General features: G+C 41.9%; 1 protein-coding gene and 1 pseudogene across 5 annotated transcripts in view; both read left to right on the forward strand.

The window, feature by feature from the left end:
- ST7 (suppression of tumorigenicity 7) overlaps window positions 1–12,115 on the forward strand; it is a 134,685-nt gene extending 122,570 nt beyond the window's left edge. For all 5 annotated transcript variants that reach the window (XM_089672090.1, XM_089672089.1, XM_089672094.1 and 2 more), the window contains one exon: window positions 11,811–12,115. In XM_089672090.1, the coding sequence (XP_089528216.1) occupies window positions 11,811–11,906 (96 nt within the window). In that variant the 3' untranslated portion in view covers window positions 11,907–12,115. The remainder of the gene's footprint in view (window positions 1–11,810) is intronic.
- LOC149467160 (U2 spliceosomal RNA) lies at window positions 1,530–1,705 on the forward strand (annotated as a pseudogene).
- Window positions 12,116–20,284: the final 8,169 nt, after the last annotated feature.

Below are 20,284 nucleotides of genomic sequence, written 5' to 3' on the forward strand. Positions count from 1 at the left end.
CTGGGCAATGTGTTAGGAACGTAAGGATGCCCCATCATTTGATGGAAATGAAAATTATCAACCTACAGAGGGCTGAATTCAAAGACACCCCGAAAATCAAAGTGAAAAAATAATGCAGCAGGCTAGTCCATTTTGCTGAGATTTCATTGCAGAAACTCAGAATGGTACTCTGTAGATTGTATGGCCCCCACATGCTTGTATGCATGCCTGACAATGTCAGGGCATTCTCCTAATGAAACGATGGATGGTGTTCTGGGGTAATTCCTCCCAGATCTGGACCAGGGCATCACTGAGCTCCTGGACAGTCTGATGTGCAACCTGGCAGTGTCGGATGTACCGAAACATGATTTCCTAGAGTTGTTCTATTGGATTTAGGTCAGGGAAGCGTGGGGGCCATTCAATGGTATCAATTCCTTCATCCTCCAGTAACTGCCTGCATACTCTCGCCACATGAGACCAGGCATTGTTGTGCACCAGGAGGAATCCAGGACCCACTGCACCAACGTAGGGTCTGAAAATGGGTCCAAGAATTTCGTTCCGAGACCTAATGGCAGTCAGGATGCCATTGTCTAGCCTGTAGAGGTATGTGCGTCCCTCCATGGATATGCCTCCCCAGACCATCACTGACCCACCACCAAAACGGTCATGCTGAACGATGTTACAGGCAGCAGACCACTCTCTACGGCTTCTCCAGATCCTTTCACGTCTGTCACATGTGCTCAGGGTGAACCTGCTTTCATCTGTGAAAAGCACAGGGCACCAGTGGCGGACCTGAAAATTCTGGTGTTCAATGGCAAATGCCAATTGAGCTCTATGGTGCCGGGCATTGAGCACAGAGCCCACTAGAGGACGTCGGACCCTCAGGCCACCCTCATGAAGTCTGTTTCTGATTGGTCAGAGACATTCACTCCAGTGGCCTGTTGATACTGATATGTTTTAGGAACGTAAGGATGCCCCATCGTTTGGAATTAAAATTATCACTCTATACACACACTGCTCAAAAAATACCCCAGGACACCGTCCATTGTCTCATTAGGAGCATGCCCCGACATTGTCAGGCATGCATACAAGCATGTGGGAGCCATACAAACTACAGAGTACCATTTTGGGTTGCTGCAATGAAATTTCAGCAAAATGGACTAGCCCGCTGCATCATTTTTTAACTTTGATTTTTGGGGTGTCTAAATTCAGTCCTCTGTAGGTTGATCATTTTCATTTCCAAACGATGGGGCATCCTTACATTCCTAACACATTACCCAGTCCATATCAGTATAGATATCCAGCATGATTTTTTTTTTTCTGTTAAAAACACATCAGATCTCAAAGTGTTCCTTTAATTTTTTTGAGGTGTGTGTGTGTATCATTGGTTCGAATCCCAACCGCAGCACCACTGGCCTGGAGTTTGCATGTTCTCCCCGTGTCTGTGTGGGTTTCCTCTGGGTACTCTAGTTTCCTTAACACTCCAAAGACATGCTGATAGGTTCATTGGATCCTGTCTAAATTGGCCCTAGTATGTGTATGGTATGTGTATCGCTTCTCGGCCTTTTGGCTAAGATCAAGTGTAGTATCTGTTCTTATCAGTGTCCAGTTGGGGTGCTCCCGGCCATTCTAGCTTTGTGGGGATGGCTGTTGTATAGTACCCCTGCTGGTATGATGGGGGTCTGGAAGGCTAGTACCGGGGGGACAGAAACCGGGATGACCACACGTAGCTGGGACCTGGGAGTAATTCCCCCGAGGAGACCGGAAGGACCCAGTACCTCCTGATTTGGACGGATCTACCTTGTCTGGCCAGGGGTCGGGAAGGCAGAAAGTCCGCAAACCAGTGCCCCCTGAGTAGACGCCCTCAGGGGTGCCACTAGTAACACCTGGGTGTGGGACCCCACAGTGTGAAGATGGCACAAGGTCACTGTGTTTTCACTCTTTTTGCACAGGCCTTTTGGCTAGGACCAGGGCAATTTTTGCTACAGGCCTCAGGGTCTGGTCTGTGCACAATTTGGCACAGCCACTTTTTTATTTTCTATTTATTTAATTTATTACACCTCCCACGTTTTGTCACTTTTTCTTACTTATGTGTGTGTTTTCACAGGATGGAGGGTGTGGGTCCTCGGGCCTGCCCTGAAGTCTAGGGGGAGGATGTGTGGCCTTTTGGTTCCTTCCTCCCAATCCCTAGGGGGTTTTCTCTTTGGGAGAGCCCCCTGACCAAGTACTGGGTGTCCGGCTTCGGCTGGGCACAAGGAATGGTGGTCCACCAGGCCTTTTGGCCAGGAGGACCAAATGGGAACCTTGTTCCTGTCAGGAGCTTCGTGCCCCGGGGGATCAGGGTAGCGGTCCAGCCCCTTTTAGGGGTAGGACAAAAGCACACCCCTAAGTGCACTTTTTCATGTGGTGTTTTGCACTTGCACTTTTTTTGTGAACACTTACGGGTTTTTTCGTTATAGTTGCACGTTTGTGGACTTAAAAAAAAAAAATGTGTATGTATGAATGTAAGTTAGGGACTTTAGATTGTACACCCCTGGAGGGTTAGGAACTGATGTGAATGTACAATATATATGTAAAGCGCTGTGTAAATTGACGGCGCTATATAGGTACCTTTTTAATAAATATATATATTAGCATAGGTTGTTGAGACATGGATTCCACTAGACCTCTAAAAGTGTGCTGTGGTATCAGCCACCAAGCCATCATTAGCAGATTCTTCAAGTCCAATCCATAGAGACCCTTGCAACTTACAGAACTTATTTTTCGAGCACATCCCAAAAACGCTCAATTGGACTGATATCTGGATAATTCAGAGACCAAGTTAACACCTCAAACTCCCATTCTAAACCCATGTATGAACAATTTTTGCAGTGTGGCAGGGTGCATTATCTTGCTGAAAGAGGCCACTGCCATCAGGGAACACCATTTCCATAAAGGAGTGTACTTCGTTAGCAACAATGTTTAGGTAGGTGGTACATTATTATTATTATTATACAGTATTTATAAAGCGCCAATAGTTCGCTCAGCGCTGTACATTACAAAGGGGGACAGAACATGTGACAGAACAATACCAATACAATGTGATACACAAGGGGTTCGAGGGCCCTGCTCTTTCGAGCTTACAATCTAGGAGGGAGGGGATGGTGGCACAGGAGGAGATAGCTGTGGGGGATGGAGTGGTAGGAAGAGTGGAGGAGGTCGGCAAGTTAGCAGGGGGTGGGGTAGGCTTCCCTGAAGAGATGGATTTTCAGGGTGCGCCTAAAGGAGAGGAGAGTAGGTGATAATCTGATGGGTTGGGGCAGGGAGTTCCAGAGGATGGGTGACACCCTGGAGAAGTCCTGGAGGCGGGCATGGGAGGAGGAGACCAGGGAACTAGAGAGAAGGAGGTCTTGTGAGGAGCGGAGTGTGCGTGCTGGGCGGTACTTGGATATTAGGTCAGTGATGTAGTTCGGGGCAGTATGGTGGACAGCTTTGTACGTCAGCGTTAGGATTTTGAATTTGATCCGTTGCGCAATCGGAAGCCAGTGGAGGGATTGGCAGAGGGGGGTGGCGGAGACAGAGCGGTTGAAAAGGTGAATGAGTCTGGCAGCCGTATTCAGGATCGACTGAAGCGGGGATAGCCAGCGGCAAGGCAGGCCAGTGAGGAGGGAGTAGCAGTAGTCGAGTCGTGATATGATGAGAGAGTGGATGAGCTGTTTAGTGGTTTCTGGGGTTAGGAACGTGCGGATTTTGGCGATGTTGCGGAGGTGGAGTCTGCACGAGTTTGTTAAAGATTGGACTTGGGGCTGGAAGGATAGGTTGGAGTCCAGAATGACACCCAGTACTCTGGCCTGCAGGGCGGGTTTGATGGTAGCGTTGTTGGATGTGACGGAGAAATCAATGGGGGGTGGTGTCCGGGCTGGGGGGGAAGACAAGAAACTCGGTTTTGGAGAGGTTTAATTTAAGGAAGTGGAGCGACATCCAGTCTGATATGTCGCTCAGTAGGTGTGCATGTCAAGTAACATCCACATAAATGGCAGGACCCAAAAACAGCATGATTTATCAGAGAAGACCACCTTCTTCCATTGCTCTGTGGTCCAGTTCTGATGTTCATGAGCCCATTGTAGGCACTTTTGGCTGTGGGTCAGCATAGGCACCTTCACTGGGCTGAGGTTACGCAGTCCCATATGCAACAAACTGCAATGGCAATTTTTTCTGCTTTCAACACATAAATTTCAGCACGGAAATTTATATTACTTGCTGGCTAATATAAAGACAATCAATATCATTCACTTAACTTGGTGGTCATAGAGTTATGGCGGATCGGTGTGTATGTGTTAGTGTGTTTGTACACAACTGGCCAGTCAGGTGCTTCTATCACACCCTTTTAAACCGGCTTTTTGCTTTGCTGTCACTGATAGCTTCTCACTGAGAACATCGTCTCCACTCCTCATCACAGCTTATCTCGTTTTAATAAATGTACATCTAAATAGGTTTACATATATCTGCAGCAATTTCAGATATTCAGGGGAGCAGTATATGTGTGTGACTGCATATAGGAGTATTTACAGGTGACTTCTGCAGCAATAGTACCAGGTTAACTCTGCACTGTACAGAAGTCATAACTGTACCTGTTTTTCACATTGAAATTACTGAAGAAATAGGGGAGAGTAGGATTTCAGTGTTCAGATATTGTATGAAATGGAAGGTGGCCTGCATCATCTGATTGTGTGACAGAAGCTGGCAAGGTAAGTGACAACATACCCATGGTAGTCAATTAGCTTAGGCTGTTTTTGTTTTTTTCCTATGCAGCTAAATGAGAAAAAAAAAATCAGTGCCTATTCATTGTCCAGTGTAAACCTAAACAATTATTTATTTTAGCTTTACATACAGTGTAGAAGGTTTAGAACCTCTGTGTCCCCATTCAAGATTCACCCATTTGGTGAATACTTTAGCTTACCATTGTCTCTACTATAGAAATGATAGGGAATCCAACATTTTTGAGTTGTCACAGGAACAGAAGTTGAGTGGTAGTCTGTTCTGGTGGCAGCTGTTAAAGTGTGGTGTGCCTCTTGCTTCCTGAAAGTTGACTTTGGAGTTGGAACTCCCTGATGGGACACAGACAGGAAGAAAAAAACCAACAAGGGTCTTCGGGTATATCTAAACTCAAGAATAACAAAAAATTGCAGCTTCCCAGTCCTTAGGTATGGTTTATGAATTTTTGCCGTACAGGACGAAGGACAGGATGTCATAGATCAGGGGTTATTTGCTGATACCTTCAGGTGGACACTGGCAAAAGCTTTGCGGGGAATGCCCCAAGTGCACCCTTATATAATCCTACCCACTGAATTGAACTACAGTTTTGCTAGTGTCCTTAGGGGACTGACCTTTCCTTTGGAGAAATCTTCTAAACCTTTCTTTTTTTATTTTTCTTTAATACTTGGATTGACACTTCTAAAAAGATCTCACTGCTTACTGCCTCAGGACTCGCTATCTGTATACGGATTGGTTACCCTCAATGTACATTATGAGAACAAATACCCCAAAGCAGTGCGGCTGGCCTGTAATGTTTTCTTGGGGCACTGAATCTTGTGTTTAACGCTCACCTTGGACCACAGTAGTTAGCCGCAGGGTGCTATACAGGTTCAGGGCTATGGTCCATTTCTATGTCACCCAGAACCTGAAGACCCCTTCAGGGGTATGCCCACCATGACAGGTAAAGTTTGGTCCCTTCTGGGAACCCGCAAGGTAAGATATGGTTTCCCTGTAGTTGTGGCTGAGTTTAATTTTTACATGTGAGATGTTATTCATTGTGTTATCCCCCTCTGTAAATGTCTCTACTATGTTGGTGGTAAGTAACAACATTATAGCATTTACCTTTCTTAAATTTGGCATTTCCCCCCCCCCCCACACAGCATTGCTGCTCATGTGGGGCTGTAATTGCATTATGGCTTTCAGCCGATGCTTTTCCCTCCACTATACAGTATCTGCCAAGAAAGCAAGAAGCTTTAGGCAGTAAATGGCTGGCAAAACCCAGAAAGACTTTTGCTTCGCACACACAAATTAACTGCTTTACCTGAGGATTGGTCAAATCCTAAAAACATACAGTTGTGTTCAAAATAATAGCAGTCAGGGATTACTAACCTGATCAATCACTGTTTTTGGAAGAAATGATATTTCTGCATGGCAAATAATTTACTAGCAGGTGTAGTAGAGTAATAGAAATCCAACAGACCCAACAGTCATGACATGCATGCTGCTGATTCTGTGTAATTGAATCACTAATTGAAAGGGACATGTTCAAAATAATAGCAGTGTGGAGTTCTATTAGTGAGGTCATTCATTCTTTGAAAAACAGGTGGCAATTATTGCCCTTATTTAAGGAAGGAAGACAGCAAATGTTGTACATGCTGGTTACAGTGCATTTCTCTCTGAAATTCTGAGGAAAATGGGTCGTTCCAGACATTGTTCAGAAGAACAGAGTACCTTGATTAAAAAGTTGATTGGAGGGAAAACATATAAAGAAGTGCAGAAAATGATAGGCTGCTCAGCTAAAATGATAGCAAATACTTTACAATGGCAACCAAAACCTGAAAGACGTGGAAGAAAGCAAAAAACTAACATGAATACATCGGAATACTTGAAGAGGTTATGCTGAAGAGGAAATGCCCTTGAAATGGGTGTTCCAACAAGACAACGACCCCAAACACACCAGTAAACATGCAACATCTTGGTTCCAGTCCAACAAGATTGACGTTATGGAGTGGCCAGCCCAATCCCCGGATCTTAATCCAATAGAAAACTTGTGGGGTGACATCCAAAATGCAGTTTCTGAGGCAAAACCAAGAAATAGAGAACTGTGGAATGTAGTCCAATCATCCTGGGCTGGAACACCTGTTCACAGGTGCCAGAAGTTGGTTGACACAAAGAAGGGTCACCCTCACTCTGCAGAGTAGGGGAATGTCTGCTGGTATTTGCACCCTTGTCTGGATCAAAGATGTCCTAGGTCTCTGTGTCCATTCTGCCATTTCCAGGGGCTGCAAAATGGAATTTCAATCCCTGCCAGTCCTCGATTCCTACCCTCCAATATGCCAGCTTCACCTCAAAGACAGACAGATTTGTGGACCCCCTGTATCAGTTCAGTCATAAGGAGTAGTATCCCAGTTCCTGCCAACAGCTTTACTCAAACCTATTCACAGTCCCAAAATCGAATTGAGGCATTCACCCCATTTTGTACTTTTATTCTTAAACCTATATCTGCTTATCTTCAAATAACACATGGCGTCCGCAAGGTCTGTCATTACTACTTCAGGGGAATATCTGGCATCAGTGGACATCCAAGATGCCTATCTTTACATATTTCTTGCACACCAACACTTTGTTGTGGGAGACCAACACTTTCAGTTTGTCACCCTACCATTCAGGCTCTTTTCTGTATCAAGAGTCTTCACAAAAACGCTCGCTCCGCTCCTGGTCCTGCTAAGCTGTTAAGGCATCAGTGTCACATGCTACCTGGATGATGATCTGATTCCACAGATTGGATGTTCTGTTAGAGAATAGATGTAAGCTGGGTATACACGTACCTAAGGTCGGCTGGTTCAGCAGGAACCAGCCGACTTTCGTTATGTGTGTACTCCTCCCTGTTGAACAGAAGCAGGTCTAATGACCAGCTTCTGTTGAACGGCCCTGCTGGAAAACCAGCATTCAATCCGCATATGCAACTAATGTCAGAATACAATAGTGGAATGGGAGAGATCCCTGCTTCCACATTGCTTGAGTGGGGATCTGATAAAAAAAAAAAAAAAAATTAACTCGAGTGTATGCCCTGCTTTAATAAAAGCATGTAATGTCAAGCTGCAGTTTCTAAAGCTAGCAACATATTTTCTTTTATTAAAAGAATTATAGATTTCAGAGAACGTGACAATTGTGCCCCTCTACAAAGAATTAGTAAGACTTCATCTGGAATATGTAATTTAGTTTTGGGTATCAGTTTATACAATTCTCCGATATCCTTTTTGTAAAGTGCAGTGAAGGGAAACCAAACTGATAAGAGGCATGGATGAGCTCAGCTATGAGGAAGGATTAGAGGAACTGAATTTATTCTTTCTTGAGAAGAGGAGATTAAGGGAGGGTATGATCACAAGGACAAGGGGGCACTCCTTACATCTGGAGGGAGAGAGATTTAATCTCCACATATGGAAAGGCTTCTTCACAGTAAGAGCTGTCAGAATGTGGAATAGACTTCCTCCAGAACTAGTTCTGGCAAGTTCAGTAGATCATTTAAAAAAAGGGATGGATGTATTCCAAAATACACAAGATATAATTGGATAGTTAACATTTATAAGTAATAACACCAGAGATTGTTGACCCAGGGAATATTCAATTGCCTCCTGGGGATCAGGAAGGAATGTTTTTTTCCCCCTGCTGGCACAAATTGGGCCATGCTTTTATTGGAGCTTTCTTCACGTGTGGGTATACCATTGTTGATATGGACGTTTTGTATTTTTTTTAATATTCATTGAACTAGATGGACTGAGTCTTTTTTTTTTTTTTTTTTTTTTTTTTTTAACATACATGGCTACAGTCCTGTATTCCAATATCCAAAACCAATATAGTTCCTTCAAACTTTTAGATGGCTGATTCAAATCAAGAAGTATGCCCTTCAGTCCTCAAATTACCTGGAATATGTGGGGGTGACCGAACATTTCCCTTACCAGGAAAAAGTTGTTTTTCTGAGGTCCAGCTGCCAGACACTCTCAGGCCAACCAGGCCTCATATTGACCTCCCTTGATGTGGTTCCTTTTGCTCCACTCAAGATGCAGCTCAGCACTTTTACAATGTGGAATAAACAGATCAAATCTCTAAATCACTCACTACTGCTGTCCAGCCAGGTAAAAAACTCCCTGAGATGGTGGATTTCCAACTCAGCCTGAGAATCCAGGAAATAATTCCTTAACACACAGACTCTTTCAATATAGACGTGATGGTGTTCATATTTAAATACAAAGCTCTTCCAGCACAAGGGGATTTTTTTTGTTGATTTAAATTTGTATGGTTATTTTGTTGTGTATGATACACATTTGATTAGATTGATGGAATGCACTAAAGTAGGGGTATGCATTGCTGCATTATATGATTTCATATGTACACCTTCAGCTCTTCAAAACATTCCCTTTGAACCAATTCAGTATATCCCACTGGGGGATCTCACATGTAAGGTGGCCTTCTTGGTGGCCATTACCTTGTCAAGCATATCTCAAAAGTTGTTGGCTCTTCTTTGCAAGGAGCATTTTCTTGTCTTACATAAGGACAAAGGTGGCCCTGAGACTCAGACCCTCCTTCCCATGGTAGTCTCTTCCTTTCACCTGAATGAGGATATTGTCCTTCATTCCCTAGGTATTACTCTGAAACATGCTAAGAGATATCACTTCATTGCCTGAATGTAGTCACAGGGCTTAGGGTCTACCTAGGTGCAACATTTTCTTTCACCTCAAGAAAGGGGTTCTTTACTTCTCTGTCATAGCCTATTCCACCAATTTGGTCAGGTTTCTTGGGCCTTTCAGCATCAAGCATTTGTTTTGCAGGTTTGCAAGGCTGCCAACCTGGTCTTATATTTATACTTTCTCAAAGTTTTATAGGGTGGATGTTCAGGCCTCAGATGACAGCTCGGAAGCACCTTGCAGCCAAAGCTTGTACCAGCAGAGTGTTTTGGGTCAGTTGACCCTTCTTTTTGTGGCCTGTTTGCTATGTTGCTGCCCACCCCCCAGTTTATTGCTTGGGGACGTCCCATGGTCTTACTTTCTGTCCAGTACTGTATGATTAAGATAATATGAATTGTGACTTATCAGTAAATGCCATATCTTGGAATAAAGTACAGGACATTCCTTATTGCTTGGTACAAAACTGGAGTCCCATGGTGTGGATGAGGTTACCGTATTTTTCACTACATAAGACGCACTTTTTCCCCCCCAAAAAAATGGGGGAAAATGTCTGTGTGTCTTATGGAGCAGCCAGCCCGGTACTCCTGCCGCCGTGTTAGAATACCAGGATGGCTGCTCGGCTCTTCTGTGTTTCTCGGACCTACCTGTTCCTCGGTCCAGCGCTGTCCTCAGCGTCTTTTCTCCCCAGTAACAGCATCTTTACTGTGGGCACCCGGCTGTGACAGCTTGCAGTTTCACAGCCGGGTTCCCCGCTGCGCATGCGTGAGAAGCGCTGCGCTTTGTGAATGGACCGGCAGTCTTCTGGGACCTGTCACGTGTCCCAGAAGACTGCAGGGGGGAGGACAATTTTGCAGAAGTGGGAGCAGGTACCTGTCAAATTCAGGTACCCGCCCCCCCCCCCCCCAAAGGTCCGCAGTCTCTGGTCATCCCCTGTACCGTTTCCGCAGTCTCTGGTCATCCTCTTTACCGTGTCCTCCGTCTCTGGTCATTTCCTGTACTATGTCTTCTGCAGTCCATTGGTTCAGAATATTTTTTTTTCTCTTCTAAAACCTATGTGCGTCTTATGGAGCGAAAAATACGGTATATGAGGAGGCATGGGATATTTCCAGCAAATTTTTGCCAGTGTCCAATCACCCAAAGGTAGCAGCATATAACCCATGGTCTATGACTTCTTGCCCTGTACTATACTCCAAAATATGAAATTTAGTGGTAAATATAAATTATAATTTTTCAGGCTATTTTTTTTATTTTAATTTTAGTGATCTTGGCAGAGAATTATTTTTCAATTAATAAATGGTTACATACTGTTTACTTCACTATAATATTTTTGCGTTGGATGTCTCTGTCTTTTTGTTTGTCTACATGATCCCGGAGCTTACCCCTCTGGTCATCTAGCATCATTGGATCTTTGCAACTTACAAGAAATGCTGGTTTTATAGGTTTACCTGTACTCAATTAGCAGGGCTTCCATACAGTGAATTTTTGTCTAGTTCATGTCCATTAGGAAGCACTATTGCAAGCCTCATTGACTATAGGAATAGTGGCATTTAACTGGAACTAGGGTTGAGTGCCTGTTTTATCTTTTTCTTTCATATTGCCAGAGAATACTAACTGTACCATATCTGTGGACAGGACCACTGAACACATACCCCTCTTATCTATAACATAGTAAGGGAAAGGTGTTATGTAGTCCACAAAATGAGCTGGGAACAGTGTAATTAATATGTCAGCAGAGCCAGATAGTAAAGACCTGACCAGATTTCTGGCAGGATTAACAGGGTTGCACTCTGACCCTTTGGTCATTTTAACATTATTGCTACACCTGGGCTGGACCGTGTTTAGCACCCAGTTCCGTAAAAAAAAAAAAAAAAGGTATACAGAAGCCACAGGTTCAGAGTGCAGCTCTTTCTTTGTATATGCACTGTGTTTTGTTGAGGTATGTGGTTTTTTTTTTATTTAGAAGATACAACAAAATACTTTCAGTTCTATACAGGTATTTAACAGACCAAAAGGGAGCAAATTAGAGAGGAGTTAGTTTTCACACACTTTGAACATTTTAAATAGAGTAGGGAATAGTTAATTTTAGGGCTTGTTCACACTAGCTCTGCTGAGCTTTCTTGATCTGCATAGATTAGTGCAAGGGCACATAGAAAGCTGTTGGGTGTAAAAATGCAGCAATGTTTGCATTTTTTATGCAGCTCACTTCAGTGTGTCAAAGCAGTCATGTGATTTGTTGAAAATTACTGCCCCTACACAATGTACACTAGCATGCAGGGCATGTGAACTGGTGTGAAAATCCCTGAAAGTGAAGCTGTACTTTGAGAACCATACCCGAACTTGCTTTTTTTTTTTAAGAAATGTTTGGAAAACTGTTGTCTGCCTTGTTCTAATATTTTGTCATTTTCTTAACAGTTCCTGAGCACCCTTTTTGCACCCTTAAACTTTGTCATGGAGAAAGTGGAAAGCATACTTCCTTCCAGTTTGTGGCACCAACTTACTCGAATCTGATCCTTTTGCAGCACTACAGGATGAACCCAACAACTCAGCTGCCCACAACAAAGCATGACTAACAGAAGACCAGTTACTTAAAAAGAATAGACTGTTCTCAGAAACAAATTGTTTTTGTTGTTAATGGGAAAACATGATGTTCATTTCTGCTATATTTTGCCTTCAGGAGCAGAAAACAATCCTTTAAAATAAAAATTTTGTGTATGGCAGCAACATGTTTTAATTTAATTTTTTAATGTGGTAATTTATCATCACCATACAAATATTTTGGTGACAGGCCAATCTAATAATTTTAGTCCAATTCCTACAGAAGATAATGCTGTATATCCTGCTAACATTACCACTGACTAGAAGCTCATTCTTGCGGTTGAACAGAAAAAGAAACTGTTTTAGTGTGAGAGTAATAGGAGGACTAAGAACTAAACATCATATACCATGCAACTTCTGGAAGGCCACAACGTTCTCTGCCCAGTGACCTGTAACTCTGAAGAATCGGCTATGATAATATACACTGCTCAAAAAAATTAAAGGAACACTTTGAAAACACATTAGATCTCAATGGGGAAAAATATCATGCTGGATATCTATACTGATATGGACTGGATAATGTGTTAGGAATGTAAGAATGCCCCATCGTTTGAATTCAGTCCTCTATAGGTTGATAAGTTTTATTTTCGGGTGTCTTTGATTGAAATTAAAGTGAAAAAATGATGCAGCAGGCTAGTCCATTTTGCTGAAAGTTCATTGCAGAAAATCAAAATGGTACACAATAGTTTGTATGGCCCCCATGTGCTTGTATGCAACTCTGATCACGTCAGGGCATTCTCCTAATGAGACGACAGATGGGGTATTTCCTCGCAGATCTGGACCAGGGCAGTTTGAGGTGCAATCTGGTGGTGACGGATGGACCAAAACATACTCATCTTTTCTGACTGTTTTTGGCTAGAGTCCGTGTCACTACTGGTAGCATGAGCAAAATTCCTGGACCCTACAGAGGTTGCACAGGAGGCAGTCCAACTCCTCCAGGATGGCACATCAATATGTACCATTGCCAAAAGGTTTGCTGTCTCCCAGCACAGTCTCAAGAGTATGGAGAAGATTCCAGGAAACAGGCAGTTACTCTAGGAGTGAATAGAAGCGGTGCATACATTTCATACTACTATCATTAAAACATCAATTATCATTCATATATTGTGTCATTCTTTGTCTTCACCATTATTGCTGTAACCAAAAAATACATAAATGAATAAAATTATAATTAAAATTATAAAACAACTTGGTGAATATGACACAAAATTGTGACAGCACATTTCCCGTGACCAAAAATGTATATAAAAACAAAGTCCCGTGATTGAAAAGAAATTAAAGTCCAGTGTTGAAATTAATTCATAAGGAAGAAATTAAAGTCCAGTGTTGAAATGTATTCATGTGACATAAAAAACATGAAAGTGTTGAAACTGTGCTTAGCCCATCATGCACCCCCATTCAGGGTGTGACAGCGCGTCAGACCGGAAGTGATGTAGATCCGTAACTGGAAGTGACATGACGGCGTTCTGTCCGACAGTTCCGGAGGTGGTGAGAGCACCATGCGGTATCTGCGTGACACTAGGATTGATCATTGGGCTCGTTGATGTTTTTAATGTTGTAAGTGCATTACTTGGAGCAAATAGTCATTTATCTTGGGTAATATACTATTGGAGCGGATATTTTTCTTCTCTTTCCATGATATGGTGGAGTGGGGTTTTTCAATTATCCTAGCAACCAATCTTCAAAGGGTGATTCTTGGAGGAACCTCCTGGTCTAATTAATGTATATACTCTTGATTATGCTTTAAAAAAGCCAATTTCTGGTGAGCGCACACCTGAGTGGGAGTGCATGGTGGGCTCAGCACAGAGTTTCAACACTTTCATGTTTTTTTACATCACATGAATTAATTTCAACACTGGACTTTAATTTCTTCTTTATGAATTCACTTAAGCACTGGACTTTAATTTCTTTTCTAGCACGGGACTTTTTTTTGAGTTTTTATATATATATATTTTTGGTCACGGGAGATGTGGACTGTCACAATTTTGTGTAATATTCACTAACTTGTTTTATAATTTTATTTAATTATAATTGTATTAATTTATGTATTTTTTGTTACGGCAATAATGGTGAAGACAAAGAACGACACAATATATGAATGATAATTGATGTTTAATGATAGCATTATGAAATGTATGCACCGCTTGTATTCACTGGATTAGGGGTGATACTAATATTTTTTTATTTTTGAGGTAGAGTATAGTGGCAGCAATATATATATATTGTATTTAGAAGTTAATTATCTGCATCAGGCACAATATAGTGACATTTGGATAACAGTTTTAAGGTGGTCACTTACAGAATATAGTTACTCTAGGAAAGCTAGACAGGGCCTTAGAAATTCCTTATACCATCAGCAGGACCGGTATCTGCTCCTTTGTGCAAGGAGGAACAGAATGGGCACTGCCAGAGCCCTACAAAATGACCTCCAGCAGGCCACTAGTGTGAATGTCTCTGACCAAACAATCAGAAACAGACTTCATGAGGGTGGCCTGAGGGCCCGATGTCCTCTAATGGGCCCTGTGCTCAATGCCTGACATCATAGAGCTTAATTGACATTTGCTATTGAACACCAGAATTGGCAGGTCTGCCACTGGTGCCCTGTGCTTTTCACAGATGACAGTAGGTTCACCCTGAGCACGTGACAGACGTGAAAGGGTGTGGAGAAGCCATGGAGAACATTATGCTGCCTGTAACATCGTTCAGCATAACTGTTTTGGTGGTGGGTCAGTGCTAGTCTGGGGAGGTAAATCCATGGAAGGACGCACAGACCTCTACAGGCTAGACAATGGCACCCTGACTGCCATTAGGTATCAGGATGAAATCTTTGGACCCACTATCAGACCCTACGCTGGTGCAGTGGGCCCTGGTGCACGACAATGCCTGGCCTCATGTAGCGAGAGTATGCAGGCAGTTCCTGGAGGATGAAGAAGTGATACCATTGAATGGGCCCCCATGCTCCCCTGACCTAAATCCAATAGAATACCTCTGGGATATCATGTGTGTTCCATCCGATGCTGCCAGGTTGCGCCTCAAACTGTCCAGGAGCTCAGTGATGCCCTGGTCCAGATCTGGGAAGAAATACCCCAAGACATCATCCATCATCTCATTAAGAGCATGCCCTGGCATTGTCAGGAATGCATACAAGCATGTGGGGGCCATGCAAACTACAGAGTACCATTCTGAGTTGGTGCAATTAAATTTCAGGAAAATGGACTAGCCTAATGCATTGTTTTTTTCATTTTGATGGAAATGAATATTATCAACCTACAGCGGACTGAATTCAAAGACACCCCGAAAATCAAATGATGGGGCATCCTTACGTTCCTAACATATTACCCAGTCCATATCAGTATAGATATCCAGCATGATATTTTTTTTTTTTTCCCCATTGAGATCTGATGTTGTTTCAAAGTGTTCCTTTAATTTTTTTGAGGTGTGTGTTCATAAGGTATGCAGACCCCCTTCTCTTTTTTTTCAATTTTGTTGCAGCCTGATACCACAGTTGTTTAAATTCATTCTTTTTCTCATTAATCTACACTCAGTACCACATAAAGATAAAGTGAAAACAGAATTTTAGAAAGTGGGTAGGTAGCAGTGACCATAACATGATTTAATTAGTTAGCTGTAAACCGCAAGCACATACGGGAAAAATAAAACCGCTCAATTTCAAGAGAGCTAATTTTCCAACGCTCAGAGCTACTCTCCAAGACTTAGACTGGGAGGGAATATTGGCATTGATGAACACAACACAGAAATGGGAGTTTTTCAAAAAGACTGTATGTGAACACACTGCAAAATACAGTCAGGTCCATAAATATTGGGACATCAACACAATTCTAACATTTTTGGCTCTATACACCACCACAATGGATTTGAAATTAAATGAACAAGATGTGCTTTATTTACAGCCTGTCAGCTTTAATTTGAGGGTATTTACATCCAAATTAGGTGAACGCTGTAGGAATTACAACAGTTTGCATATGTGCCTCCCACTTGTTAAGGGACCAAAAGTAATGGGACAGAGAAATAATCATAAATCAAACTTTCACTTTTTAATACTTGGTTGCAAATCCTTTGCAGTCAATTACAGCCTGAAGTCTGGAACGCATAGACATCACCAGACGCTGGGTTTCATCCCTGGTGATGCTCTGCCAGGCCTCTACTGCAACTGCCTTCAGTTCCTGCTTGTTCTTGGGGCATTTTCCCTTCAGTTTTGTCTTCAGCAAGTGAAATGCATGCTCAATCGGATTCAGGTTAGGTGACTCACTTGGCCACTGCATAACATTCCACTTCTTTCCCTTAAACTCTTTGGTTGCTTTTGCAGTATGCTTTGGATCATTGTCCATCTGCACTGTGAAGCGGCGTCCAGTGAGTTCTGAAGCATTTGGCTGAATATGAGCAGATAATATTGCCCGAAACACTTCAGAATTCATCCTACTGCTTTTGTCAGCAGTCACATCAATAAATACAAGAGAACCAGTTCCATTGGCAGCCATACATGCCCACGCCATGACACTACCACCACCATGCTTCACTGATGAGGTGGTATGCTTAGGATCATGAGCAGTTCCTTTCCTTCTCCATACTCTTCTCTTCCCATCACTCTGGTACAAGTTGATCTTGGTCTCATCTGGTACATAGGATGTTGTTCCAGAACTGTGAAGGCTTTTTTAGATGTCGTTTGGCAAACTCTAATCTGGCCTTCCTGTTTTTGAGGCTCACCAATGGTTTACATCTTGTAGTGAAACCTCTGTATTCACGCTGGTGAAGTATTCTCTTGATTGTTGACTTTGACACACATACACCTACCTCCTAGAGAGTGTTCTTGATCTGGCCAACTGTTGTGAAGGGTGTTTTCTTCACCAGGGAAAGAATTCTTCAGTCATCCACCACAGTTGTTTTCCGTGGTCTTCCCAGTCTTTTGGTGTTGCTGAGCTCACCGGTGCGTTCCTTCTTTTTAAGTATGTTCCAAACAGTTGTTTTGGCCATGCCTAATGTTTTTGCTATCTCTCTGATGGGTTTGTTTTGTTTTTTCAGCCTAATGATGGCTTGCTTCACTGATAGTGACAGCTCTTTGGATCTCATCTTGAGAGTTGACAGCAACAGATTCCAAATGCAAATAGCACACTTGAAATGAACTCTGGGACCTTTTATCTGCTCATTGTAATTGGGATAATGAGGGAATAACACACCTGGCCATGGAACAGCTGAGAAGCCAATTGTCCCATTACTTTTGGTCCCTTAACAAGTGGGAGGCACATATGCAAACTTGTAATTCCTGCACCGTTCACTTGATTTGGATGTAAATACCCTCAAATTAAAGCTGACAGTCTGCAGTTAAAGCACATCTTGTTCGTTTCATTTCAAATCCATTGTGGTGGTGTATAGAGCCAAAAATCTTAGAATTGTGTCAATGTCCCAATATTTATGGACCTGACTGTATATTCCCATGGGCAATAAGTTTAAAAATCAAACCTATGTGGCTTATGGCCAAAGTTAAAAAAGCTGTAGATAATAAGAAAAGAGCTTTTGTTCAATAAAAAGTGAAGGAATTGTTTAAACATTACAAAGAATATAACAGAATATGCAAAAAGGAAATAAAGGCCGCAAAAATTGAAAACAAACGACAGATTGCAAAAGATAGCAGGACCAATCCCAAAAAATTCTTCAAATATATTAATAGTAAAAAGGTTCGGTCCAAGCATGTAGGCCCTTTACAAAATAATCTAGAGTGGGTGACTGGGGACAAAGAGAAGGCAAATTTATTTAATACCTTCTTCAGCTCTGACTGGCATAGAACTACTGGATTGGCGTAAGGCCAATTTGGCACCAATATTTAAAAAGGGGTCAAAATCTTTACCAAGTAATTATAAACTTCTTAGTTTAACTTCTATAGTTGGGAAGATACTGGAGAGTTTAATAAAAGACCACATAGATGAGTTCTTGCTGAAAAAAAACATTTTAAGCAACAGACAGCATTGATTCATGAAAGACAGACGTTGTCAAAGAAATCTGATTTCTTTTTATGAGGAGGTAAGCAAAACCTTGGACAGAGGGGTGGCGGTGGACGTGGTATACTTGGATTTTGCAAAAGCATTTGACACAGTTCCCCACAAACCGTTAATGTGTAAGGTAAAGTCTACAGGCTTGGAAAAATATATAAATGGATATAAAACTGGCTGAAAGATCGTATTCAAAGAGTAGTGGTTAATGATTCATACTCTGAATGGTCTAGGGTCGTCAGTGATGTACCCCAAGGTTCAGTGTTGGGACCCTTACATTTTAATATATTTATAAACGATATAGGGTCTGAGATTATAAGTCCCATTTCAGTCTTTGCTGATGACATCAAGCTGTGCAGTGGAATAACATCCTTACAGAATGTCTTCAACTTACAAGCCGACCTCAATGCAATTGGGCAACTATGTGGAAAATGAGGTTTAATGTTGATAAATGTAAGGTTATGTACTTGGGGGCTAAGAATATGCATGCATCATACATACTGGGGGAATCAATGATGGAGAAGGATCTGGGAGTTCTGGTAGATTACAAGCTTAATAATGACATGCAATGCCAAGCTGCGGTCTCTAGGCGAGCAAAATCCTCTCATTAAAAGAGGTATAGACTCCAGAGAGAGATATCATATTACCCCTGTACAAATCATTAGTAAAACCTCATCTGGAATATGCAGTTCAGTTTTGGGCACCAATTCATAAAAAGAACAAAGTACAGAGAAGGGCAACTAAACTGATACGAGGCATGGACGTGCTCAGCTATGAGGAGAAATTAGAGGAACTGAATTTATTCTCTCTTGAGAAGAGGAGATTAAGGGGGGATACGATCAACATGCATAAATACATCAGTGGTTCGTATAGTGAACTCGGTGTAGAGTTATTCACCCTGAGGTCATCACAGAGGACAAGGGGGCACTCTACGTCTAGAGGAAAAAAAAATGTAATCTCCAAACACGGAAAGGTTTCTTCACAGTGAGAGCTGTGGAAATGAGGAATAGACTCCCTCAAGAGTTGATTCTGGCCAGCTCAGTGGATTGCTTTAAAAAAAAAAAGGCCTGGATTGTTTCTTAGATACACAGATATAACTGGATACTAACATTTATAGGTAAAGTTGATCCAGGGAATATCCGATTGCCTCTCGGGGGATCAGGAAGGAATTTTTTCCCAGCAGGCGCAAATTGAATCGTACTTTGCTGGGGGGTTTTTTGCCTTCCTCTAGATCAACTGTGGGTATAGGACTGTAACTTTTTTTTCCTATGGTTGAAGAAAAATTAATTTAAACAACTTTAGTATCAGACTGCAACATAACAAAATTGAAAACCGTTTAGGGGGTCGTGCATATACAGTGCATTCATAAAGATTTCATGTGCTTCCCTAGTAGTTTTATTGAGCTGTTAAAGTAAAAAATGGGTCCACTGCTTGCTAAAATGTAATTGTTGTGATTTCTTTCATGGCAGTAGCATTTGAGCTACCCTATAGTCAATATGTAGGTACTACATCAATGGGGCACATACCTATTTGTATTGGGGGAATGTTTATTTTGTATGCAGAAGGTGGTTAAACCTCACCTAAAGTACATGATTTCACAATGTGGCAGTTGCACGAAATGTCACCTGAATTACGTGACTTTTTGTTGTAGCAAGCAGCTGGCACAACCTGTGACACAATCACATAACACTTCATTTATGTCTGTTGGTGATCTTTCATTGCAGAAAGTTTGCATCACAATACTTTGGCGTAGGCTATGATGATCCATAAGCATCAATGTGTAGCATCAAAGTAACTGTTGCAGCTAATTGAAAAAATACAAGTAAATTAGAATTAAGAGCAATGACTGCCAGACTGCAACACAGACTTGATATTGAACATACCACATTTTCCATACACTGCTTAACCTTCAGTAAAAGTCTTCACTCATGGTAATTACATAGTATACCAACTGCTTTATGGTATAGTTTTACACATTCTTTATATTTATACACATTGTATAATGACATGATCACTTTACCTAATTTCATTTTTTATTTCACATATGGAAAGTGATGAGATAGGAAGACTAGATTACTGGTATGTGAAGTGATCGCAGGAGATCACATCTTCATTTCAGATGGTACAACACATTCAGTTTTAGGAGAATTATAAAATGAACATTCACATTCTGTACACTGTGAATGCACAAATGTATCATCATCTTGTTTGATAATGGCACTTTCAATAAAAACAACCAGTAGCCACCCAGTATGATCTGTGCTAGCACAAGTCAGACAATACAAA

This window comes from Staurois parvus, unplaced genomic scaffold (assembly GCF_062004578.1).
Source record: "Staurois parvus isolate SC_StPar_1 unplaced genomic scaffold, SC_StPar_1.0 ptg000120l, whole genome shotgun sequence".
Classification (NCBI taxonomy): Eukaryota; Metazoa; Chordata; class Amphibia; order Anura; family Ranidae; genus Staurois; species Staurois parvus.